Consider the following 26,911-nt stretch of genomic DNA (forward strand, 5'->3'; position numbering starts at 1 on the left):
TACCTAACCATTTTAACAGTGCATGTGTGTAGATGTGTAGGTGAATAAATGACTACTTTGATATTCTGTGAGGACATTCAGAGTAAAGACTCTAAATACAGGGATATTCAACTCCGTCATTATTCAATACAAATACTGAGTGTGTCCGAAGCGATGTTTCGCCTGCACTTGTGGATTGGTAGTTTTAAATAGCGCAGTCATTCGTATCAATTAGTCTCTTTTCCAGTATTAATGGTTACCTGCAATTATTTATATGAAATTGAAAATTTATGGTGGAATTAAAAAATATTTCCTACACCTAAAAATGTTTTCGCCGTAGCATTAGTTTCACAAATCTTATCTTATTTAAATGAAGTTTGTCAACTCCGCGATTTATAATTCTTAACCTCGATTCCATATTCGTGTGGCACGCGTGTTTATAAAATAATATAGTCGAAGATAACTGTCCACGTTAGGAATACAATTTTTCATTAGGCGGAGGTGCCTTATTTAACGTTAGCTTTGGACATTTAATCAAAGAAATTTAGTTCATGGCAGCAATGAAGACTATTCCTTCAATTGTATATCAGTGAAACAGCGATTGCTTCAACGGAAGTGTCGCTGTTGCCTATCCCTGTATTTAGGGTCATAGACTTGCTTACACTATAAACACATCGTGTAAACTCTGGTCAAAAAGTAGAAAATAAAATCATACTAAGGCGACGAAAAAAAAAGAAACCCTGTTCTACGGGCGGACGGACCTTTCAATTAGGGTCGGTCGGTCGACTTTTTTTTTGGAAATGATCCAAACAATCTGTAAATAATTCGCAATGGCCCGTAGAACAGGGCTTTCTTTTTTCGTCACCTAATCGATAGTAAACTTGTTTAATAGGGAGTGTACGTTAATACTTTGGTGGTTGTTGGAAAATTGCGCGCCTTCCGGAAAGTGGCAAAACAGAACTTGAGGGCGTCCGGTTAGGCTCTTGATTTCCACAACTGAATACCCAATTTCGCCTATCTGTAATTTTTATTTTAAAATTTAGTGGCTCCAACTACCGTACTGTGCATAACTTAATAAAAGAAAGTTGTTCTGTTGCCTTGGTTTAAAAAGTTTTTTTAAAGAAAATAGTGTAGTTCAAGTTGGCAATAAAATTATATCACCACCATATTAGTGCAATCATCAATCTATGGCAAAGTAAACAGGAACACCTTCTTATTTGATAACTTTCTGCACTAATTCCATCCCATATTTGGACAGAGACTACATCCGTCTTCAAGGCAGGAAGGTAAACATAAGCTATTTGACTTCATTTTGTCAAACCGTTCTATTACCTCATCAAATCTGCAGGAGTAATGGGGTTTAAATCCTTTGTTAACACTGACCTACTTATTATTCAAATGATTGGTATGGTATTCAGTATATAATGGAAATATAATGACTTTTATAATGGACAAAAAATGACGAGATTGCGGCAAATGTATTTGCTCTTGTTGTGTTAGGTCGGTTTGACAACATTTACATTAGGGCACTGGGTCATTTTATAGGAATTTTATGAATAGATAATAAATGACCAAAATACTTGATGAAAAAGAAGCAATTAAATGGGCTATTCAAGCTCAAATCCATATACAAAAGATATGACCTTCATCCCCTACACATTAATCTCCTAGAATACCTCAATGCTAAGAATGTAAAGATTCCACAACTATTACTTTGATTTTATAAGTATCAAAATTATTCAGCGAATATTAATTTTATTCAGAGAGCGACAGAAGCAAATGTTAACCAATCAGAACAGGCACTGCTTTTACAGGGAATAAAGAATCATGACCAAACCACGGTAATGGAATGTATATTTTGCAATTTAATAATGTAAATTACCATTTTGTACTTTACTTAGGGTGAGTGCCATGGCAGGAGCTATATTTATCCAGTTTAGCCATTCCCCTGTTTCATGTTATGAGTTTTCGTTTCTCTTTCGTTCAGTAACAAAAATCAGGAATAAGAAACCGCGTGACCAACACCAAAACTAATCCTGAAACTCATAACTTGAAATGACCGAATAATATAAACATCGGGATCTCTTTTGTAAATTCCATAATTTATAAGAGATCCCTGTTATCCTGCCTAAGCTCTTGACTGACGTCAATACTGATACTTTTCTCTGTACCCTTTGTTAGGAACTTTACTCATTGAGCAAAATCAATCGCTGTCTCTCAGCGATGTAGTATAAATTACGCTTTAGATGTAAATCATGTTATGATTGCAGACAAGTTCTGTCCCTCTTTTTAATCCCCTGATTTTTGGTAACTGAACGAAAGAGAAACATTTGTGTGTATTGTGGGCGAGGTTTGGTAAGGTTTCCGAGGATGTTTGTTGTGAGATATGTGTGTGACGGGTGTTATGGGATGTGTTAGTTGGGCGGGTTTGTTCTGAGAGTACGTGTGGATCTGTGCTCTTGACCACAGAGAGAACATACAATCATGTTTTGAGTGTATAAACGTGTGTGTATGTTTTTTAATATGTGGAGGGGGAGTGAAGAATTCGAGGTTTTTCTGTGTGTTCATCTAGTGTAAAACCTATACTTTTAAATATGGCAACACAAAATTAAAGGATGACACTGGATGACGTGGAAAACTACACTATAGAGTTACATAGATATTGCATGAATGGTACGGGGACTGAGGCTTATATTGCCTCAGGACGTCCTTGAACATAACTTATTTATTGAAGTCTTACAATCTTGAAATTCAAATTTTATACGAGACACATTTATACACTCTTCTTTTCACCTGTATGTCTGTCAAGTCTCTTACATGGCAAGCAAACATTCATATCACTTTTTTATTTCTGTTTCTCATGTTTCTGATGGTTAGGGGTTGATGACAGTGCATCACTTGCAAATCAATAAACTGATTTACGCTGCATCCCGAGAAATTTCCCGAGAGGTGTGATTTGCAAAGTCATCTTCAACTGTAAAAACATTTGCATGAACCATCATTATTATAACATATTTCACTGAAGACGTATTGCAGCTTATGGCTCTATTGCCTGGCGGCGATATATCGCTTGTGGACTTCAGTTATAATACAATAAAACGATTTCCTTTGTATTACCAGATATTTAGCAGATTCAATCATAATCATAGCAGTTACTTTTCGAGTCAATTTCGATTGTAAAAACATTTTTACATGAATTGTCATATACATTTAATACTGCGTCAAGTCGTATGACTATTATGTCTTGCCAGGATTCCATGTGGACGTCTACAAATATGTATCTGTATAGAATCTCTCTTCCACCTACTATACTTTCTCTTTAGCTCTTTCTCTGTCTCTGAATTGATTGCTTGTGACTTCTTTTAGAGGTTGATGACAGTACACGAGTTGTGTTGCAATAAAGCATTCCCCTTATACAACCCGAGGAATTTCCCAGGAGGTACAGCCTCAAGATAAATTCACAACCGTAATATTTAAATCATCTTTAAATTTTTATCATAAAAAACTTTTTACATATTGTATAACTGGAAAAAGGGCAAGGTACACCAACTTGATGTTAGAAAACAAGTAAAATACAGACTAGATGGAGCGCAGAAGACAAAAAACAACAGATATAGGTATAGAAGTAGGTCAGGCAACAAAATATAAAATCAAACAGCGAAAACTACATGTTTAAAAGCAAATTCAAGTCAAAACTAGTTCAAATAGAACTGGGCAATAAATTCAAACAGAACTCAGTAGCAAACAAGACAAACCCAGAGTTGTAAGCGGTGTCTATATTCAATGAAAGCAAGTTCACTACATATCGCATACTTCATTTATTACTTTATTTTGCTTCATATTGTACGAGAAGCTTATTAACTATGTTTAGTTGCCACCATTACTTTGTAATCGTCTACAAATAATATGTCTGTGCAGAGACTTACTTCCAACTATGTTCTTTTTCTTTAGCTCTCCCGATGCCTCTGAGATTATTGATTGCAACACAGAATTGAAGGGTGGCATAGACTCTCGAACAACTTCAACGGTAAGGACACACTTATATGAACCCAATATGCTTGTACACTTTTAAAACAACCGTACAAGCTGCAAATGATGGTACTCACCAGTTTCCAGTGAATACGGACATGACTGCCACATCAAATTGCAAAGATATAGTATCCGCATAATGTGTTGATTAATGTCAAAACATCAAATAAATTATGGTCATTTCAAGAGAATTCAATGTTGCATTTTGAAGAAGCAGGCTTTTCAATAACCTTCAAATCTCATGGGTACCAATCATTTTGATACAGCTTGTGTTGGGTACAAAACTCAGACTCCACAAATTGAGATCAGCCTTTAGTAGTGAACTTGCTTTCATAGAGTTAATACACAGCTTATTTTGCTCTGTTTGCTACTGAGTTCAATTTGAACTTGCCTTCAGTTTTTGACTTGAATTTGTTTTAAACTACAGCATGTAGTTTTCGTTGTTTGCTTTTATATTTTGTTGTCTGTCCCTGAAGAAAAGCAGTTTATCTGCTCGAAACGTCGGCTGTTTTTGCGTCTTTTTGGTTTCTTTGTCAGCTATGTGCACAGTGATTTTCATCACTTCCAGTGTACCTTTGTACTCCTTTCCTGACACTTATGTGGGCTCCGGAATTGGCAATTTCTGGCTTTCGAACTTTGCCTGTTTTTGTGCCTACATTTGTTGTTTGATTTATATCGTATAATGTGTATTCACAGCGATTTTCATCACTCGTTCTAGTACACCTTTGTATTCCCATTGATTCATGTTGTTTTTACATGTTTAGCACTTCTGTGAGCCTTGGAACTGGTAGGTTTTTGGCTATCGAACTTTACCTACTTCTAATGCCTACATTTGCAGTTTGTGTCCCCCTCCAGTCTGTATTTTACTTGTTATCCCCCACGTCAAGTTGGTGTACCTTGCTTGTTTCCAGTTGTTCATATTCAAGGTACTCTTGTATCATTTATTGATCATTGACGTGTTTTGTGTCGTCGTCCGTTGGACTCACCATTATCCATTTTATCAGCCTATGAGTTACGATTGCTGAGTGGAGGTTGTTGAACCGTTGTATTGGAGACTAGGCAGTGTATCTTTGGCTATGACTAAAATCTGCAACACGTAGGAGGAGATATCGGGCACGCACTCGGAGCCAAAAGTTGTGTTCAGTTTCCCCTTTACACAAAACATAACACATTATCGTCACCCTCATAACCAAACTGCCTAAGTCATTATTACATGTTTCTCATTTGCAATTTTGATTATCTGAGTAATAAACTCATAATTAATCAAATTTTCAGCCGCATTCTTCATTAACTTGTGGAATACATCTCTTTTGATGTAATGATCGCTATGTCCAGACTTCGGTATAGTGGGCTTCAGATAGAGCGGGTCTAGCTTTGAGCTTTGAATGCAACTTACATTCTGCGCATATTTAAATAAACGAATTGAGTGTTTTTATTCTTTACTGTAAATACAAAACCCGATAGTAAAAAACTTACACCGATTTATTTTGTGTGCACAGAGACGGGAGAATCTACCATCATGGTTTCCTTATTTTTAATATACAACATTGGGATGGACATAATCAAGATTATAATAGCTATATATTGTCTTTATCCCTATGGGAATGATCGCTGTCCGGATGTGCGAATATGCATGATAATGTCATGGTTGATTTAATTTTACTTCATGCCAAGACAGAAAAGTCTGCCAGATGGCTTCTTTGATTACAGTAAAATGAATGAGCACAATCATGGTACCTTTGTCCTCTTGTCCGCTTTGTGTAGGAGGTAAGGCGCTTGATGTAGGTGTGTGTGAAGATAATGATTACATTTGTCATGATGGTATATGGATTTTCCCTCTTGGATAACTTTAGGCCAATAGGATTTATGTTTTTCTCACCTTAAAGTGAGCTGGTTGTTTATGACAAGTAGTCATGCATCATGATTCTTCTTATTGATAGGCAGATTTTCTTAGCTTCTAAACATAGGGTTCAGATTGTTATGCAAATGAGTTGGTCCCTTGTTCAGGAGTGGGAGATATCTGGTCTGGGCATTCAAATACAAGACAGAGGAGAGTTGACACCTAAATTGTTGTACTCCATGTTAATGCGCTAAATCCATGTGCAGGAATAGTATAGACAGGGCTGCATGTTTGCATTTCTTTATGAAAGTTAAAACAGAACTTTCTCAACTGCTGCGCTGCCTCGCCAGTGTAACTTGTTGTAGCCAAATACTTTGCCAGGATAGTGGTGCTGGAGTTGTTATCATCTTTATAAGCTGACGTTTGTGTCATGAAAGCAGAGCTTTCCTCCTAACTACTGGGTAGTTGTTTTGGATGTCAAATTGAAATATTTCGTCCGTAAAAGTGTGGCACTTTGAATGGTTCTTCTCAGTGAGAGTATGATGTCTGTGACGATCTAACTGGTCTACATCAAGACACGCATATGAACTTGTGGCATCTGAATTAAGCCAACATCTGAATTCTACATCCGACGACAACGTGTGACAAGGAAAACATTGTATCCACAAACTGTGAGATTGTGAAAATCTAAACTAGTACATGTACATGTTTTGTCATAAAATACTTTCTAGTATTCCAAATTCTCTCTGTGCACAGATGATTAGATTGAAACATTCATAATCATCAAGAAACCGGTTTAATCTTTATAGTAACAAAAACAAAAGAATGTTACATAACAGTGATCTTTATTTTTGTGTGTATTGTTTATTTTGATATTGATGAATAAGACTGATTTAAGTATAAATTTGCGTAACGTGTATATTTCATCTGTGTCCTTAGACGTGTATGATTCCAGATTCGTGGTTCAAGACATTGCCAAAAGCAATAATCAAGATCAATCTCTTGTTCTTGACATTTTATGGGGGCTCGTCCGGGAGCGTTCCGAAAAAGGAATGAATATTTCTTAGAGAAGGAATATAACGAATATGTCTTTGAGTCACTGTCATGAGGGTCATACATTTCTTTGTGAAATAGATGATGTATATTGTTACAAATACTAGTAGGTAGGTTCAGTGAATGATCTGCATCTTTGGATATTTTTAATTAATTTGTCAGCAAATTGCTATTGTTCTCGCTTCGTATTCCGCTCCGTTACATGTTACACTGTGCTATTATTTGTCACATATGCTAGGCGTTGCCATTTCAAATTTTAGGTGTGATATTATTCCTCAGCATGGAGTTAGAAAAGATAACAGAGGTGGGCAAACAATTAGGTCTCGATGGGGCTGACTTACACAAATTTATTCAAGAGGAAAGAGCAAGTGAAAGAGATTTGAGGGCTATGCAAAGAGATTTTCAAAAGAAAAAGAACATCATGAGAAAGAGGTTTTGAGCATGCAAATTGAGTTAGAAAAATTGAAGAAAGGGACAGCTGAGCAGGCTCCTAGTCCTTCGCTTTTAGATATACTCCGTCCAAAAGCTAATACTCCTAAGTTACCTCAATTCTGTGAAGATAAAGATGATATGGACGCTTATCTTCAACGCTTTGAACGCTACGCTGATGCGCGACATTGGAAAAAAGAAGAGTGGGCTGTTAACCTGAGTGCGCTTTTGCAAGGGAAAGGTGTTTCCACTTACAATAGGCTAGCTCCTTCTGAAGCTAACAAGTATGATGTTTTAAAACCAGAATTGCTTAAGGCTTATCAACTCACTGAAGAAGGTTTTAAGGACAAGTTTAGGTCAGCTAAACCAGAGCCTAATGAAAGTGCTATTCAGTTCTTAGCTCGTACTCGTGATTATTTAGATAGGTGGATAGAATTATCTGAAACTCCAAAAACATTTGACGGTGTTGTAGATTTGTATCTCAAGGAACAATTTTAAGTGCTTGTTCTAAAGACTTGGCTCTTTTTATTAAAGAACGCCATCCTAAGACTTGTAAAGATATGACTGATATTGCTACACAATTTCTTGATGCTAGAGGTGGATGGGGCTTAGCAGCCAATAGTAAGACTAGTCAGAGAGGACAATCGTCTTCGGGTAAGAAATCCCACACTCAGCCCAATCATAGTAGTAATAGTAATACAAGTAAGCCAAATGACAATCGTAAGCCAAATGACAATCGTACATTTCGACCTCGGTGCTACATATGTAATAAGACTGGTCACATGGCGAAAGACTGTCCTGATAGATCCAGAGTGCTCAAGGCAGCAGGATTAGTGTCGGGTGCTAAATCAAAAACTAACACAGGTAAACAGAAAAACCAAAATTCTGCAGGTAATCAAAGTTGTACAAATTGTGATTGTGACAAGTGTCAAGGTATTACAGATTTAGGTGCTTGTATGGTGGTAACTAGGATCCACATTGTACAGACTCCGAAGCAGATGATGGTTATGTCACTTTGTCCTGTGGACACAGGTTACCTGTGATGAGTGCTGCGTGTAGTGCACACGGTGTAAAGAAGATGCCAATTACGCAAGGTATGGTAGATGATAACTTAGTCACTGTCTTACGTGATAGTGGTTGTAGTACTGTAGTAGTTCGTAGAAGCCTAGTGTCAAATAGCCAATTGACTGGTGAGTATAAAACATGTGTACTCATAGATGGGACTATTAGAAGAGTGCCAGTTGCCATTATTGATGTGAATACGCCATATTATGTTGGTGAAATCACTGCCTTATGTATGAACAATCCTGTCTATGACCTCATATTGGGTAACATTCCAGGTGTTCGTGATCCATCACAACCAGATACTTCTTGGAAGAAACCAGATGTTCATTGTGAACAACATGGTGAGTTAGAATTAGACACACCAGACTTAGTTAATGCGGTTGAGACTAGAGCTCAAAAGGTAGCTAAGGAAAAGCCTCTAAGAGAACTTAAGGTACCAAAAGCCATGAGTGAGATTGTTACTGTTGAGAAGCTAATCCAGGCACAGGAAGGTGATACTACCCTAGATAAACTTCGTGAGATGGCTTATTCAGGAGAAGAAAAGGTAACTCGTAATGGTGGTAAGTCTAAGTTCGTTTTACAGAAAGGAATACTCTACCGAGAATTCCAATCCCCAACTTTTCAATTTGGTGAGAAACTCCAACAGGTTGTTGTGCCAAGACAGTATCGTGACCAAGTAATTAAATTGGCGCACGAATCCATCCTTGGAGGTCATCAAGGTATCCAAAAGACGACAGACAAGGTACTTAGCAATTTCTTTTGGACAGGTTTGACTTCAGATATATCTAGATTTTGTCAATCATGCGATAGCTGCCAAAGAACGTTACCGAAAGGACGCGTTACAAAAGTACCGCTTGGAAGCATGCCATTGATAGACACGCCATTTCAGCGCATTGCAATTGATTTGGTAGGGCCTATTTACCCATGCACTGATCGTAAGAACAGGTACATAATTACAATTGTGGATTATGCGACACGCTATCCGGAAGCTGTTGCATTAGCCCACATAGACACAAAAACTGTAGCTGAAGCATTGTTAGACATTTACTCAAGAGTAGGTATTCCCCGTGAAATTTTGACAGACAATGGATCTCAGTTCATTAGTGATGTGATGAAGGAGGTAAGTCGACTTCTTTCAATCAAGCATTTAACCAGTTCTCCCTATCATCCGATCTGTAATGGACTTGTAGAAAGGTTCAACGGAACTTTGAAACTTATGTTACGTAAGATGTGTGAAGAACGTCCAACTGACTGGGACAGGTATTTAAATGCATTGTTGTTCGCATACAGAGAGACTCCTCAATCCAGTATTGGATTTTCACCTTTCGAATTGCTTTATGGTAGAGTGGTGAGAGGTCCCCTTACTGTGTTGAAGGAACTGTGGACTGGTGAGATTGAGGAACCTGAAACTAAGAGTACGTATCAGTATGTGTTAGATTTACAAGATAGACTAGAGAAGACTTGTGATTTGGCACGACAAGAATTGCAGAAATCACAGAGTAAGTACAAGAGTTACTACAATAGGAAAGCCAAGTGTAGGAAATTCAAAGTAGGTGATGAAGTCCTCTTACTTCTTCCAACTGATCGCAACAAGCTCCTCATGCATTGGAAAGGGCCGTTTCCCATTGTTGACAAGGTAGGATCTATGGATTACAAAATAGATTTTGGTCACCATGTGAAAACTTTCCATGCAAATCTTCTGAAGAAGTATTACAGGAGACAAGAAGATCAGCCACAAATGGTTGTGACTGCAGGACTTCTTGATGTGGCTTGTACGTCCGTCATTGAGATTGAGGACAACTCTGAGCTGAAATCAAATGAGAATCTTTTACAAATTCCCGCACTCAAACAGAAGGAGTTTGCATCTGACGTCAAGGTATGTAGCAACTTGTCAGATGAACAGCAACATGAGGTAAAGAGACTGCTGAATAATTACAAGGATGTGTTGACTGATGTTCCAGGTGGAACCAACTTGGGTCATCATGATATTAAGCTCACAGATAACACACCTATTCGTAGCAGACCTTACCCCATACCACATGCGCTTCGTGAAACTGTGAAGGATGAAGTGAAAGCCATGATAGACATGGGTGTTGTTGAACCATCTGAAAGTCCCTACGCTGCACCATTGGTAATAGTAAAGAAGACAGATGGAAGTAATCGGGTGTGCTGTGACATGCGCAAGATTAATCGTGTCACCGTCTTCGATGCGGAACCAACTCCAGATCAAAGTGAAATATTCGCAAAATTAGCAAATGATCACTTCTTCACTAAGATCGACCTTAGTAAAGGTTATTGGCAGGTGCCATTAACAGAACATGCCAAACCCCTAACAGCATTCATAACTCATGATGGACTCTACCAGTTTACACGTATGGCATTTGGACTCGTAAACAGTGGAGCTACGTTTAACAGGATCATGAGGAAACTATTAAGAGGTTTGCAAAGTGTTGACAACTATATCGACGACATTTTAGTACACACTGCATCTTGGGAGGAACACATAGAGACATTGAGAGAATTGCTGCAGAGATTAAGAAAGGCCAAGTTGACGGCAAGACCAACTAAGTGCTACATAGGTTTCGAGAAGGTAGAATTTCTTGGCCATGTCGTAGGTCAGGGTATGCTGCAGCCAAACTCAAACAAGTTGGAAGCAATTCAGAATGCGCCAAGACCACAAACGAAAACTCAACTTCGTTCATTCCTTGGTTTGGCCAATTACTACAGAGCTTTCATACCAAACTTTGCTGCTGTAGCGGTTCCACTAACAGATGAGACTAAGAAAGGAAGACCAACCAAGATAGAATGGGGTGACAGCCAGGAATTAGCGTTTCGAACTTTGAAGGCAAAGTTGTCGGAATCTCCCATTCTTCATCTTCCAGACATCAACAGACCGTTCATTCTCCGAACAGATGCGTCTGATGATGGTGTCGGAGCCGTTCTACTACAAGAGTTTGATGGAGAAAAGTTCCCCATTTCGTATGCCAGCAAGAAACTACTGACTGCACAGAAGAACTATTCTGTGATGGAGAAAGAGAGTTATGCCATAGTTTGGGCTATTCAGAAGTTCGAACCATTTCTGTACGGACGGAAATTTCAACTGGAAACTGACCATCGGCCATTGTTATGCATGCAACGATCCAAGGTAGCAAATGGGCGCATAATGCGATGGGCATTAGCGTTGCAACCTTATCACTTCACAATGATAGCGATCAAGGGCAAGGATAACGTTGGTGCTGATTACATGAGCAGGTCGACAGGTTAGTAAGTTTTCACCCATGGATCGGTGTGTAGTTTTGATCTTATTCCAAGTGTGAAAATTTAAGGTGGTAAATGTTAAGGTAACATTTATCTTAAGGGGAGTGAAATGTCATGATGGTATATGGATTTTCCCTCTGGATAACTTTAGGCCAATAGGATTTATGTTTTCTCACCTTAAAGTGAGCTGGTTGTTTATGACAAGTAGTCATGCATCATGATTCTTCTTATTGATAGGCAGATTTTCTTAGCTTCTAAACATAGGGTTCAGATTGTTATGCAAATGAGTTGGTCCCTTGTTCAGGAGTGGGAGATATCTGGTCTGGGCATTCAAATACAAGACAGAGGAGAGTTGACACCTAAATTGTTGTACTCCATGTTAATGCGCTAAATCCATGTGCAGGAATAGTATAGACAGGGCTGCATGTTTGCATTTCTTTATGAAAGTTAAAACAGAACTTTCTCAACTGCTGCGCTGCCTCGCCAGTGTAACTTGTTGTAGCCAAATACTTTGCCAGGATAGTGGTGCTGGAGTTGTTATCATCTTTATAAGCTGACGTTTGTGTCATGAAAGCAGAGCTTTCCTCCCAACTACTGGGTAGTTGTTTTGGATGTCAAATTGAAATATTTCGTCCGTAAAAGTGTGGCACTTTGAATGGTTCTTCTCCGTGAGAGTATGATGTCTGTGACGATCTAACTGGTCTACATCAAGACACGCATATGAACTTGTGGCATCTGAATTAAGCCAACATCTGAATTCTACATCCGACGACAACGTGTGACAAGGAAAACATTGTATCCACAAACTGTGAGATTGTGAAAATCTAAACTAGTACATGTACATGTTTTGTCATAAAATACTTTCTAGTATTCCAAATTCTCTCTGTGCACAGATGATTAGATTGAAACATTCATAATCATCAAGAAACCGGTTTAATCTTTATAGTAACAAAAACAAAAGAATGTTACATAACAGTGATCTTTATTTTTGTGTGTATTGTTTATTTTGATATTGATGAATAAGACTGATTTAAGTATAAATTTGCGTAACGTGTATATTTCATCTGTGTCCTTAGACGTGTATGATTCCAGATTCGTGGTTCAAGACATTGCCAAAAGCAATAATCAAGATCAATCTCTTGTTCTTGACAACATTGATTAATGTTGAGAGGTCGTCCAGAGACTTGATAGCTTCCGTGCTTAAAATACAATGGAATGAACGTAGTCAAGATACTTTTTTATATCAGTTTTTGGGAGTCTGTTTAGAAACGAATTGGAAAGAATTAAGTAAGTTGGTCTGTAATTTGACTTCATTGTTATGTTTGTTATGATTTCAATAGGGGTGGGTGGTAAAAATGACACTCATAGTAACAGACCAATGCTAATGTTTGGTAACCAAATCTTTTGAGCAAAGGTTTAAAAGATTTTTGGCATGACTGAAGGATATTGAAAAAATTTGACTTGGCTGCCCTCTTCAAAGTGTCGGTTACTTTTAGTATCCGTCAAATAAGGTCAAACAGGGGTCAAATTATAAAATATCCCAATTCTTTTATCAAATATACCATATTACTCAGCTGGTCATTAGGATTCCAAAAATGTATAGTTTGCACTGGCTACTTGCGACCTTTAGTTACAACGCTAAGGGCAGAAGTTTTGTAAGATTACTTAATTTGTGAAAACATCTAGACAAAGGATATCCTCATTGATCACAATATTATAACAATATAATGAGCACGCCCTCATACTCGTACTTTGTCCTTATTATCACTGATTATCATTATACATATTGGCAGTATGTGGGTGAAGCTCCCTAAACTCTTGTCTAACATACATTACGTATGTGGTAACCATGGTAACACGACTGAGCACCAACAAAATGGTAGGTTTTTTCGTTTCTACATGTGTCTCTTTTTCCACATTGCTGGTAATAAATATCAAACAGTCATAGTTCGCGGTCATTTCAAATCATCCCCCAAGTCAACGAGGTTCAAGAATGTCCTCTCATTGTTAATTGTTGGTTATACATACCTAAGACAAAATAAAATGCTTTGTAACCCACCACTTGAACAGGATTCAGCCAAAGACAACAGAGACCAGAGCTATTAAGAATTGTATAGACATCTAAGGTAGAAGCTTATTATCCTCTTCAACAATAGGGTTATTGATTGGTTTAAAAGGTGTTTCACTATCAAAATAAGATAGATGTCGCGCCAACTTGAGGTACCGATGAATACGAACTTCGTGCACATTGTACACTATAACTCAGAATACAATTTGGGACATTTACGGCTCATTCGTGCTGTACGGTCATTATGTATTATGCTGAACCTCAAGAGTGTAGACAGCTGGAGGAAACTTGCAGTCGCCTGCTCCGCAGCCGAAGGATGATGATGAGGGTAAGATGTACACCATCAATTACTTGAACATATCGCTGGGGATATAAAAAGAAAAGGGCTTACTTCATGAAAGTTGGAATATAAACTGTCAATTAGGTCACTAACTTTTACAAAACGAGCGAGGCTTACACTAAAGGTCATATAATATCCCTATTTAGCGCCCTTTTAGCTTCTTCAGTACCTATTAGATATTCACCTGATCTTAATTTTTGAAATGATCGTTAATGGAGATCCGATGCCATACAATGTTTATTCTATAAAACGGTCCAAATTTGTAATGTTATGGTAGATCACATGAGGGTTCCATAATATTATGTTCGTTAATTCGTTGACTTTTAAGATAACATTGGTATAAAATACCATCGTATAGGGTAACAAAACGTAATCACTTCTATATCCCAATTGAATACCATTTTTGCTGTCTTTGGTGTACTTTTTTTTTCTTATTGTTGCGTGTAAGTTTGTATTATTTCACTCTTTCCATGGTATTGAATGATGGTATCTATTTACTCTCTGTAAGTTCTCTTATACATCCGGAAGTCTTTCATTTGGTCTTTTTCTTTCTGTTTCTAATCGTTAGGGGTTCATGACAGCGCATTAGTTGCATTGCAACCCGAGAAATTTCCCGAGAGGCTCAGATCTACATTTGTTATATTAACCGTCATTTTTCAAAGTCATCTTCGATTGTAAAAACAAAACAAAAAACAAAACAAAAAAAACATACTCGCATGAACTGTCATACCGTAATACTTTTAATATTTTACTCAATTCGATTAACAAGTTTGCCTTTACTATTTGTTCTAGACAGCGTTACTTGTTGTCGTTTACACAGATGTGTCTGTAAACTCACTTCAACTATATTTTCTCTTCAGCTCTTTTGATGCCTCTGACTTGATTTCACCACAATTGTGATTATATTCCGAGCCTTTCACGTGACTTTTTAAAGGTTGATGACAGCACATCGGTTGTATTACAATGAATTAACATTTCCCTTTACATCCCGAGAAATTTCCCGAGAGGCGCAGCCTCAAGGAAAATTCATAAACCGTAATGTTCAAGTCATTTGTGAATATAAAGCTTGCACATACTTATTGTATACTTCGTATGTTTAGTTGCCACCGAAAACTTGCGTGTGATCGTCTCCAAATGTAGTTACAGACAAAAACGTTTGGAACGTTGTTAAAGACCCATTCAGAGATCCCAGCGAAAGTGTAAAAAAATAAAATTGCTTAAAAGTGAAGGATAAGTCATTCCAATTTTCATTTGTTATTTTTAAAATGAAAAATTTGGCAAAACACAAAGAAAACCGCAGTATTAACGAAGGTGAAGCCCCATTCAAATACATGTAGCTAATTTAGATACTGTCAGTATCTAAATTACAGATTCATGTAAATTCCTTATTTTTGTCTTAAAAACACGGCTTTCGGCTGAACCACTAGCAGGCTTTGTTTACATATTTATGACAATGACAAAGGTATACCAAAATCTGAATTTTTTTTGTCTGTATTGACTGTCACCTTACCCAAGATACTCAGTCGGGATGCTAAGAGTAAATGTAAACTGGACCAGATTAAGTTTTATAACAAATCAAGAATGTATTTATTTATTCAAAAAAAAAAAAGTCTTTATGACTTTCAAAAAGATTTAATTTTAAAAGATACATATATACTTTGAATTTAGCAGAGATCTCTTTCATTTTTTTATAACGTCCAAAATACTGTCTTATTTGATGAAAAAATAATTGTGCACAGTTTCCTGTTACCGGTTTTCTATGAATACGCAAAAGTTCATATGACGAAATCCGTGATATAAAAGTTCACACCATACGATCTTCCTTGAAGCTGAAGCTTGTTAAGATTGAGGTAGATTCCAGGTTCCAATGATGTTGAAAAGACTTCGATGCCAATGATTTTCCCAAACCCAACGAAAATGGGGGCTACAGATTTAAAATAGACCAAAAAGATTCTAAGTTTCCGAATTTCTGTAGGCCTTACTTTTAATCAAAATTCTAATTCAAAAGTCATCATGCTCGGTTTGCTTAACTCCAAAGTCTTATCTGAAATCATTTTACGAAAGTAATAATTGAGCATGAATTTAATATCTTTTTCCATGCAACAAAATATCATTTATATTTACAATTGACTTGATCCGATGCTCGTATTTTGTTTTGCTGACGACCATTTGTATCCTTATTTCTACACATAATTTACTCAATTTATTTATCACATAAATAATAACATAATCTATATATTCTTTAAATCCAGACACATTAATTTGCCAATTTCATTATGTCCAAATAGTTTTCCAAACATTCAAACAATGATTGACATTTGGTTATTTAAATTATAAATTAATGATTTCCAAAACATGTCACTCTGTGAATATCTTTTCAATGACTGCATGATAAATCTTATAAAATGCAACATTTTATTTTGGATAGCTTTATCATTAAAGTCTTTGCCTCAAATATCATAATAAATCTTTGTCCGAAAGTTCAAATTGTTATAAAACATGAAAAATAATGGGCCTAAATTTCTTTCATGGTTTAATTTGGTAAAGTTTCGGTCTGATAAATATCAGGATAAATTTGCATTGCAGAATGTTACGCACATTCTGCAAAGCTAGTTTGTAAATCCAAAACATGATATTTATATAAAAATACACCAGCATAATATGAAAAGTGAACTTACATAAAACTTGAAATTATATGACTTGCATCCCGAGATGACTCTGTAACATCACACCAACAATATGTCTGTCATGGCTGCCGTTCCTCACATCTTCGCCGAAGTTCAAGTATACTTGGTTATTTACTCTCGTCAGTAACATAATTGAAGATGAACGCGCAAGCACAAATGAAATTTTCCCTGCAGAGCCTGGATCTCAGCATCCAAGTTGCAATTAAGTGGAAAATTAAAATATTGGTGTCACAACCCTATGGGTAAATTGTGAATTCTCTACATATTGATGTTATCACCCTGGTGTCCAGATAGCAAGTGAAGTTGGCTTTCTAAAAAAGCATGCTTCCAATATTCATTCAAATAACAGGTGCATTTTTCATTCAAGGTTCATGAATAGAACAAAACTCAGACCTGGAATTTTCCATGGAGAGATTTAGCTATATCCATATCATTTCTTTGCTTGAATGCTCACACACAAATGAATCCAAGATTTATTTCCAGTCTATCTCAACTTCTCATATTAACGCACTGTAGACTTGTATTGAGATCTTATTCACCATGACAATTAACTCCCCCCTTAAAAGAAAATGCATTCATGCATTTTACTCAAAACAATGGAGGATAAGTTGCAATAAAGTCGTATTATAGGCCTATCAATATCATTACTATTACTATTTACAAAATTGTTGACTTACTTCACATGAATCGATTCATTCAGATTCGATTCATTTCAGTTTATTCCACCGCTTCCATGGTTCTACTAAATGAAACAATTATTTTCACAAGGCCTAATTCACAAAATTCTGATCATGATACCTAAGGTTATCTTTGAAGTTTCTTACACCCGACTCATGTAATCTGCTCCGATATTCTTGCTGCCTTTTATGACTTCCAAACGATATCGGTACGGTTGTAGAGCTAGTGCCCATCTCATTATTCTGCCGTTAGCTACTTTGGACTTCCTGATGCATGCTAGAGGTTGATGATCTGTCTCGATAATGAACTCTCTTCCGAATAAGAATGCTTGGAACTTCCGAACTGCCCATATGATGGCAAGGCATTCTTTCTCCATTACTGAATATCGCTGTTGACATTTCGTCATCTTCTTACTAGCGTAGGCAATAGGAAATTGCTCTCCTTGCAATTCCTGTAGAAGTACTGCTCCCAGTCCATTCTCTGAAGCATCGCTTCTCAAGATAAATGTCTTGTTAAGGTCTGGTAAATGCAGAATTGGTGCACTTGTTACTCTATTCTTCAAAGTACGAAAAGCCTGTTCCTGACTTTCCTCCCAAGTTATCTTATTAGGCTCTCCTTTCCTGGTCCTATCTGTAAGTGGACATGCTACAGATGCAAAGTTAGGGATGAATTTTCTGTAGTATCCAACTAATCCAAGGAAAGATCTTAATTGGGTTTTTGTTTCTGGTCTTTTTGCATCTCTGACTGCTTCCACTTTGTTTGGTCTAGGTTTGACGACTCCCTTTCACACAACATGACCAAGAAATTCTACTTCACTACATCCTTTGTGACATTTCGATGGTCTTGCAGTCAGTCCTGCCTTTCTCAATCTTCTCATCACTTCCTTCACGGGTTCCATATGTTCTTCCCATGTTGTAGTATGGATTATTATATCATCTATATAGTTGTGAACGTTCTTCAGCCCATGAAGAAGTTTTCTCATGATCTGGCTAAACGTTTGTGCCGAATTCACTAATCCAAATGGCATAAAGTTGAACTCAAAATGTCCTCCTTGGACACCTGGAACTATGAAAGCTGTATACTTCTTTGACTTCTCTTCCATTGGCACCTGCCAATATCCTTTGCTTAAGTCTATTTTGGAGAGAAGTTGTCTTCTGAAATCTGGGCAAAAATCTCCTCCTGGTCCGATATAGGTTCGGCGTTAAACACGGTTTTTGCATTCAACAATCTCGTGTCACAACAAATCCGAGTTGATCCGTCTGGTTTGGCTACAACAGTCAATGGGCATGCATATGGACTGCTGCTTTGTCGAATTATCCCCATTTCCAACATGGTATCCAATTCATTACGAACTTCATCTCGTACTGCATGTGGTATTGGGTATGGCTTGCATCTAACCGGCTCCTCGTCAGTGAGTTCAATGACGTGTTCTCCTAAGTTAGTTTTTCCTGGAATGTCAGTAAGAACATCTTTGTAATTCCCTAAGATGCGTTTGACCACTGTCACTTGTTCAGAATCCAAGTCTGTGCTGATTTTCACATCTTTGATTGTCTCTTTTGCTGCTAAAGGAGGAATAAATAATAGTTCTTCACTGCTGACATTCTCATTGAGCTCGTCATCTATTTCTTCTTGAATCACTGCCACTGCCGCAATCTCGAATACAATACCATCTTCTTCTTCGATTTCTTCCATTACTGCTGCTATTTCTTCTCGTCTATGATACTTCTTAAGTAGGTTGATGTGGAAAGTTTGCTTTCGGCTACCCAAGTCGATCTGGTAATTCATTCTGTTGAATTTCTTCACGATCTTAAATGGTCCCTTCCAGTGCATCAAGAGTTTGTTTGCATCTGTTGGTAGAAGTAATAAAACTTCGTCACCTTCATTGTATGCACGTGGTCTAGCCTTCTTGTTGTACTGAGTCCTGTACTTATCTTTGGACTTCTTAATCTCTTCTCTGGCGAGTTGACATGTCATTTCTAGACGTTTCTGGAGGTCTATGATGTATTGGTAAGTATTCTTGGTCTCACCCTCTTCACTTTCTCCTGTCCAAAGTTCACTCAGAATTGTCATTGGCCCTCTTACGCTTCTACCATACAATAACTCAAATGGTGCAAATCCTGTACTCGATTGTGGTGTATCTCTGTAAGCAAACAAGAGTGGGCAAATGTATCGATCCCAATCTCTTGGTCGTTCTTCGCACATCTTCTTAAGTCCAGCTTTTAGGTTTCCATTCTGTCTCTCTACGGCTCCGTTACACATGGCATGATAAGGTGTGGTTACCAAAGGTTTGATTGACAATAATCTGTTCAACTCCTTCATGACATTTGACGTAAACTGTGTCCCTTGGTCTGTCAGTATTTGCTTGGGTACACCAAGACGAGTAAACATTACTAGAAGTTCTTCTGCTACCATCTCTGCTTCTATAGACTTGAGTGGAACTGCTTCTGGATAACGAGTTGCATAGTCAATCAGTACAAGTATGTAACGATGACCTCGATCCGTTATAGGTTTGATCGGTCCTACTATGTCTACGGCAACGCGTTCGAATGGTGTGTCAATAATTGGCATTTCACCCAATGGTACCTTAGTAACTCTTCCTTTAGGAATTGTCCTCTGACAAATGTCGCACGACTGACAATACCGTCTAATATCTGCTCCCATGCCTGGCCAGTAGAAATTGGTACTAATTCTGTCACTAGTTTTCTTTGCTCCTTGATGACCTCCCAATATTGCTTCATGTGCTATCTTCATCACCTGTTTTCGATATTCCTGGGGTACTACCACTTGTCTGAACTGGTTCCCATAATCGATGTTTGGAGCTTTAAATTCTCTGTATAAGATTCCTTTCTCCTTCACAAACACACAAGTACCGCCGCCTCGACACTGTTTCACTGTGTTGGACTCTGCAGCTTCATGCATTTTCCTCAAAGTTGGATCTTCCATTTGCTTTTGTTGTAGTAATGCTGGAGTTACAACTTCATCCGGTGCTAGAGGAACTATAAGTGGTTTGAATGGTCTGTTTCGCAATTTAGCTTGACCTCGAGTCTCCACAGCACTACCAATGTCTTTCTTCTCTGGAAGGACGACTATTGGACGTGTTTTCTCCACTTTTGTCACTGATGATTCTCCTCATCTTGTCCGACTCTGACCTGTTTGTCGACTGTGACTTCTTTACTCAACTTTGTGATGGTTGTGCTATCGATCCAATTTGGATCTGGGTCATGCACTCTCCGCATTCCTGGCATTTGACCGAGAATAAGGTCATACACTGGCGTAGCACATATTTTTGCAGTTACTTTTCCAACGAAAAATGGAGTGTTTATGTGAACTACAGCCGTCTGGAACCTGCGAACTGTACCATCAATTAGAATACAAGTGATGTATTCACCGGTCTTTTGTTCTGGTTTCACAAGACTTTCTTTGATGACGACACCATCACACCCTGAATCCCTTAGTACCCGGATTCTCCACCAAAAATTGTCACCTTACCCAAGATACTCAGTCGGGATGCTAAGAGTAAATGTAAACTGGACCAGATTAAGTTTTATAACAAATCAAGAATGTATTTATTTATTCAAAAAAAAAAAAAGTCTTTATGACTTTCAAAAAGATAATCTTAAAATTAATTTTATAAGATACATATATACTTTGAATTTAGAAGAGATCTCTTTCATTTTTTTATAACGTTTAAAATACTGTCTTATTTGATGAAAAAATAATTGTGCACAGTTTCCTGTTACCGGTTTTCTATGAATACGCAAAAGTTCATATGACGAAATCCGTGATATAAAAGTTCACACCATACGATCTTCCTTGAAGCTGAAGCTTGTTAAGATTGAGGTAGATTCCAGGTTCCAATGATGTTGAAAAGACTTCGATGCCAATGATTTTCCCAAACCCAACGAAAACGGGGACTACAGATTTAAAATAGACCAAAAAGATTCTAAGTTTCCGAATTTCTGTAGGCCTTACTTTTAATCAAAATTCTAATTCAAAAGTCATCATGCTCGGTTTGCTTAACTCCAAAGTCTTATCTGAAATAATTTTACGAAAGTAATAATTGAGCATGAATTTAATATCTTTTTCCATGCAACAAAATATCATTTATATTTACAATTGACTTGATCCGATGCTCGTATTTTGTTTTGCTGACGACCATTTGTATCCTTATTTCTACACATAATTTACTCAATTTATTTATCACATAAATAATAACATAATCTATATATTCTTTAAATCCAGACACATTAATTTGCCAATTTCATTATGTCCAAATAGTTTTCCAAACATTCAAACAATGATTGACATTTGGTTATTTAAATTATAAATTAATGATTTCCAAAACATGTCACTCTGTGAATATCTTTTCAATGACTGCATGATAAATCTTATAAAATGCAACATTTTATTTTGGATAGCTTTATCATTAAAGTCTTTGCCTCAAATATCATAATAAATCTTTGTCCGAAAACAACTAAGTTCAAATTGTTATAAAACATGAAAAATAATGGGCCTAAATTTCTTTCATGGTTTAATTTGGTAAAGTTTCGGTCTGATAAATATCAGGATAAATTTGCATTGCAGAATGTTACGCACATTCTGCAAAGCTAGTTTGTAAATCCAACACATGATATTTGTATAAAAATACACCAGCATAATATGAAAAGTGAACTTACATAAAACTTGAAATTATATGACTTGCATCCGGAGATGACTCTGTAACATCACACCAACAAATATGTCTGTCATGGCTGCCGTTCCTCATATCTTCGCCGAAGTTCAAGTATACTTGGTTATTTACTCTCGTCAGTAACATAATTGAAGATGAACGCGCAAGCACAAATGAAATTTTCCTGCAGAGCCTGGATCTCAGCATCCAAGTTGCAATTAAGTGGAAAATTAAAATATTGGTGTCACAACCCTATGGGTAAATTGTGAATTCTCTACATATTGATGTTATCACCCTGGTGTCCAGATAGCAAGTGAAGTTGGCTTTCTGCAAAAAGCATGCTTCCAATATTCATTCAAATAACAGGTGCATTTTTCATTCAAGGTTCATGAATAGAACAAAACTCAGACCGGGAATTTTCCATGGAGGGATTTAGCTATATCCATATCATTTCTTTGCTTGAATGCTCACACACAAATTATAACAAAGGAATCCAAGATTTATTTCCAGTCTATCTCAACTTCTCATATTAACGCACTGTAGACTTGTATTGAGATCTTATTCACCATGACATTGACAATGACCAATATAAATTTGGTATTAATTTTGATTAACATGATTAATTAGTTGTTAGTTCATTATTCACACGAATCGAAGCAGCATCGAAGGTCTATCCAAAGATCGACCACATATGTTTCTGGTGCCTTATATAAATGCATTTGCAGGACTGTAGAATTAAAATAGAATTTTGATCGCCAAATCCAAAAATACCCACTAGTTTTAGACTCTCGCCATCTTGGATGATGGCTTCTTTAGAATGACGATTGAACAAATACAAAATACATTTTTGTTTAATTTTAAGAGTTAAGATTTAAATTTTGACAGCGTAAATGTTGACGGAATGAGGCTTTATCAATTGGGTCGCCACCTTACGAGTGAGGGTCCGAATAGGTTACCTCTTGTTTCCCTTTAGAGCTGCTTCCGCACCTGTGGGTAGCTTGTAAACCTACCAGCGGTATAATACGATTTTGTACATTATATTGTGATGTGCCCTGAGTAATTTGATTTAATTTAATTATTTAACTTTGTTTACAAGCTGAAAGTATTTCATGAGATGGGAACCCCCCTTGTATTTTGGAATTCCCCCAAATTATTGTAAACAAAGTCAGAGCTATGTTTAGAACTTGGAAAGCCCCAGTTCATTATTGCACCATCAGGAAAACCCCCCAGGAAGTGATGTAATGTGAATGTGTATAAGTAATCTTGGGAAATCCCAAGATTGCAGCAATGTTGTGAAAATGTGATTGAAGTAATGGTTTATTAATAGATGATGGTTTTTTTGCATGAGTATTGATATAAAAAGCTGGAGGTTTTTGTTGGGACTTTACAGAATGCCGTGGGAGATTGAGAAACTCCACATGTGTGTGATGGTCTTCGTGCTTCAAAAAAAAGAAGTGCATTTTAACCAGTTTATATAGCCAATAATTGAGCTAATTTTAATACAGCAACGAAGAAGACAGCGAGCACACAAAAGTGCTCTTCCTCATCAAAGGATTAAAAGTTCTTCTGTCAAATTGCTGGAGTTTGCTGGGTTTGTGAAGGCCACGCATCTGTCAAAAACAGCGGAGCTGTGTTAAAGAAACCTGTTCCCTGGAGAAAGAGAGAATGGTGAAAGAAACACCATTTTTGGAGAAAGCAGCGCAAGGAGATATATTTGTGGAGATAGCAGCGCAAAGGAGATTGGAGGAAGCCTCATCATTTTCGTATGAGGATTTTATACGCAAGGATTTATAAATGCAAGTGTACTATGGACTTCGCTGATTTTCGCAGGACAAGTGAATAAGGATATATTACATCAGTCGTCCAGAACATTGCAAGAACTCTAGGATCACCAACAAGAAGACAGCTGGTTAAGTACTGATATAGTAAAACTGTCATTGTGTGATTTTATTGTATATGCGATATTATTATTATATGTACCAATCATACTCGGTTTTCAATTAAAGACTTAGATTTTGTTAGCTTAAACAAACAGTGTATTTGTGTTGTGCATTCGTGTGAGTTCGGGAAAAAGGTGATTTTGGCCTTGAGTCAAGTACGACTCGTAACAATATTCAGTATAGAAGTGATCATCAGATTAGCAAAGTTATTATAGATCGTTTAGAATTCCATAATATTCTGTTTGTTAACTACAGACTAGAGGCATTATGTTAGAAAAATAATATCACTGTATCCATTGATATCATCAACTCACGTTTATATCGCAATTGTATTCCATTGTTGCGGTCTTGGGTATTACTTTTTCTCTCCTGCGGCTGTAATTTTTCTATAACTCATACTTTTCTAGCTTCAATTTGTTTAGAATTCGCCTAGAACCATGATAGAGACGAATCTTGATTCAATGTAACAATAAATCATATCGCTTCTTCTATATCCCAGGGGTATTAAAGGATATGGTGGTTGTTGCTTACAGTATAATTTGATACGGTCGAGAGATAAATTTTTATACACAATATTATATATAAGATTTAGAATAAGATGACCCTTATACAATAACAACTGATAACAATCATTTGATGAAACTTTGTTCCATTATCATTGATTCAAATGAAAGGTTTTTTTTCGCATGGTGAGCTTTGTGTGTGGGGGGTGCGTTTGTAAATACCTCCAAGCTAGGACCTACATATGGATACACACATGACAAACGAGGACCTACTGGATATAGGACCTAACCAGGATATCGCAATAACGTAAAAATGCATTTAAAGCGTGTCCACCTATAGAGGATATAGGACGGGCCACAGTTGAATAGTAAGTGGTCTGGTATGTGTGTGGGGGTAAGGGGAGGTTATGTGGCGGGTATGTGTAGTGTTGGAGAGTGGACGTGGGTGGTTGATTGTAGTGGGTGCGTAATGATGTTGGTTGGTTTTGAAGACATCCAGAAACAGAAAAGTCTAGCTTGATGGCTTCCTAGATTACAATATATAACATGGAATGAATTATGTTTCTCAATTCTTATGACTATTCTTATGACTATTGTGTAAAGGCAAGGTTTTTAGCATGTAGAGGGCCGAATATTTGTTGGCATGCAATTCCAGAATTCACCACAAACTACACATGCGTACTACACAACCCTACTCAAAACACAATTATATTTATTATACAATTATACATCATGAAATAAATCTTCAATAAAACTGTCAGATATAAGAATAATTCAACTGGTAACCAAATAAACTTACTTTTCTTATTATAAATCGCAGAACATGATATAAACTCTTGTCTTCACTGCGTATTTGCGGTAACCACGGTAACGCATACGACTGATCGCTGTAACAACCACATGCCTGGATTTTCTTTTTAAAAGTATACAGCTATGATGGGCATTGATTGATATCAAACTAAGTACTAACATGCCCCACACATTCATGCTGCATGTGGTAGTGTTATTGAAGACCGAATTAAAAAAGACTAATTTGTGTATGACGTCCTGTCAACCATTCCGAAAATGCTGTACTGCGCAGGTCAGCAACCAATCACGTCGCGCCTTTGCACTGACTTCAGACGCAAACTAGTATTTTTAATTCGGTCTTCAATTATAACTTACAGGTTCTGTAAACAATTAGCGTACCATATATATATATATATTAATTAAGAAGGCTAACCTACTCGGTAATCATCCCCAATTCAGTTTCCCCTTTACACAAAACATAACACATTATCGTCACCCTCATAACCAAACTGCCTAAGTCATTATTACATGAACTTCTCATTTGCAATTTTGATTTTCTGAGTAATAAACTCATAATTAATTAAATTTCCAGCCGTATTCTTCATTAACATGTGGAATACATCTCTTTTGATGTAATGATCGCTATGTCCAGACTTCGTTATAGTGGGCTTCAGATAGAGCGGGTGTAGCTTTGAGCTTTGAATGCAACTTACATTCTGTGCATATTTAAATAAACGAATTGAGTGTTTTTAGTTTTTACTGTAAATACAAAAACCGATAGTAAAACGGACGAACTGGTTTGTTTGTTAAGACAACTTACACCAATTTTTTTTGTGTGCACAGAGACCGGAGAATCTACCGTCATGGTTTCCTTATTTTTAATATAGGCCTACAACATCGGGATGGACACAATCAAGAATATAATAGCTATATATTGTCTTTATCCCTATGGGGATGATCGCTGCACATCGTCATCATCCCTATATCTTCGTGTCAAAAATTGACGTGATAGTACAGCGAATCCTCTCGTTTTTCAACAGCTACGCATGGCGATTTTGTTCGAGATAGGCCGAGCGACTCAGGCTATTAAGCATACCATGACTATCATATGATATACCACAGAGTTTCTATATTCTACACATTATTACGATTTGTGCATGCTCTAGTACCCCATATGATGTTGCTATTACAAGAAAAATCGATTTGTTTTCAGGTAAAACCAGGGTTTTGTTTCCAGTACACTAACTTGAAATGCAATACACTAATTAGCGGCAACTGCTGTTTGTTGTGTATATGTTTTACCGCATTTTGTCCGTAAATATTTTCAAATCGCCCGTAAAAATTGTGATATATTTAATTTTGAGAATTACAATTATACTTTATAGGTATAAAGGAACACGTTTAGCCACACTGTGCGCTGTCCGGAAGTGCGAATATGCGTGATAATTTCAAGGTTGATTTAATTTTGCCTCATGCAAAGACAGAAAAGTCTGCCAGATGGCTTCTTTGATTACAGTAAAATTGAATGAGCACAATCATGGTACCTTTGTCCTCATGTCCGATTTGTGTAGGAGTAAGGCGCTT

The 26,911-nt window shown here is 37.0% G+C and overlaps 1 protein-coding gene across 1 annotated transcript; it reads left to right on the forward strand.

Annotated features, from left to right (window-relative positions):
- Positions 1-8,408: 8,408 nt before the first annotated feature.
- On the forward strand, positions 8,409-11,660 carry LOC140144920 (uncharacterized). Its single transcript, XM_072166720.1, has one exon. It carries the CDS (start codon positions 8,409-8,411, stop codon positions 11,658-11,660), a length of 3,252 nt encoding a protein of 1,083 aa, XP_072022821.1.
- Positions 11,661-26,911: the final 15,251 nt, after the last annotated feature.

This window comes from Amphiura filiformis, chromosome 2 (genome assembly GCF_039555335.1).
Source record: "Amphiura filiformis chromosome 2, Afil_fr2py, whole genome shotgun sequence".
Classification (NCBI taxonomy): Eukaryota; Metazoa; Echinodermata; class Ophiuroidea; order Amphilepidida; family Amphiuridae; genus Amphiura; species Amphiura filiformis.

What these genes read in the sequence shown, in the direction of transcription:
- LOC140144920 (XM_072166720.1), top strand. Translation starts at nt 8,409, where the DNA reads ATGCCAATTACGCAAGGTATGGTAGATGATAACTTAGTCACTGTCTTA.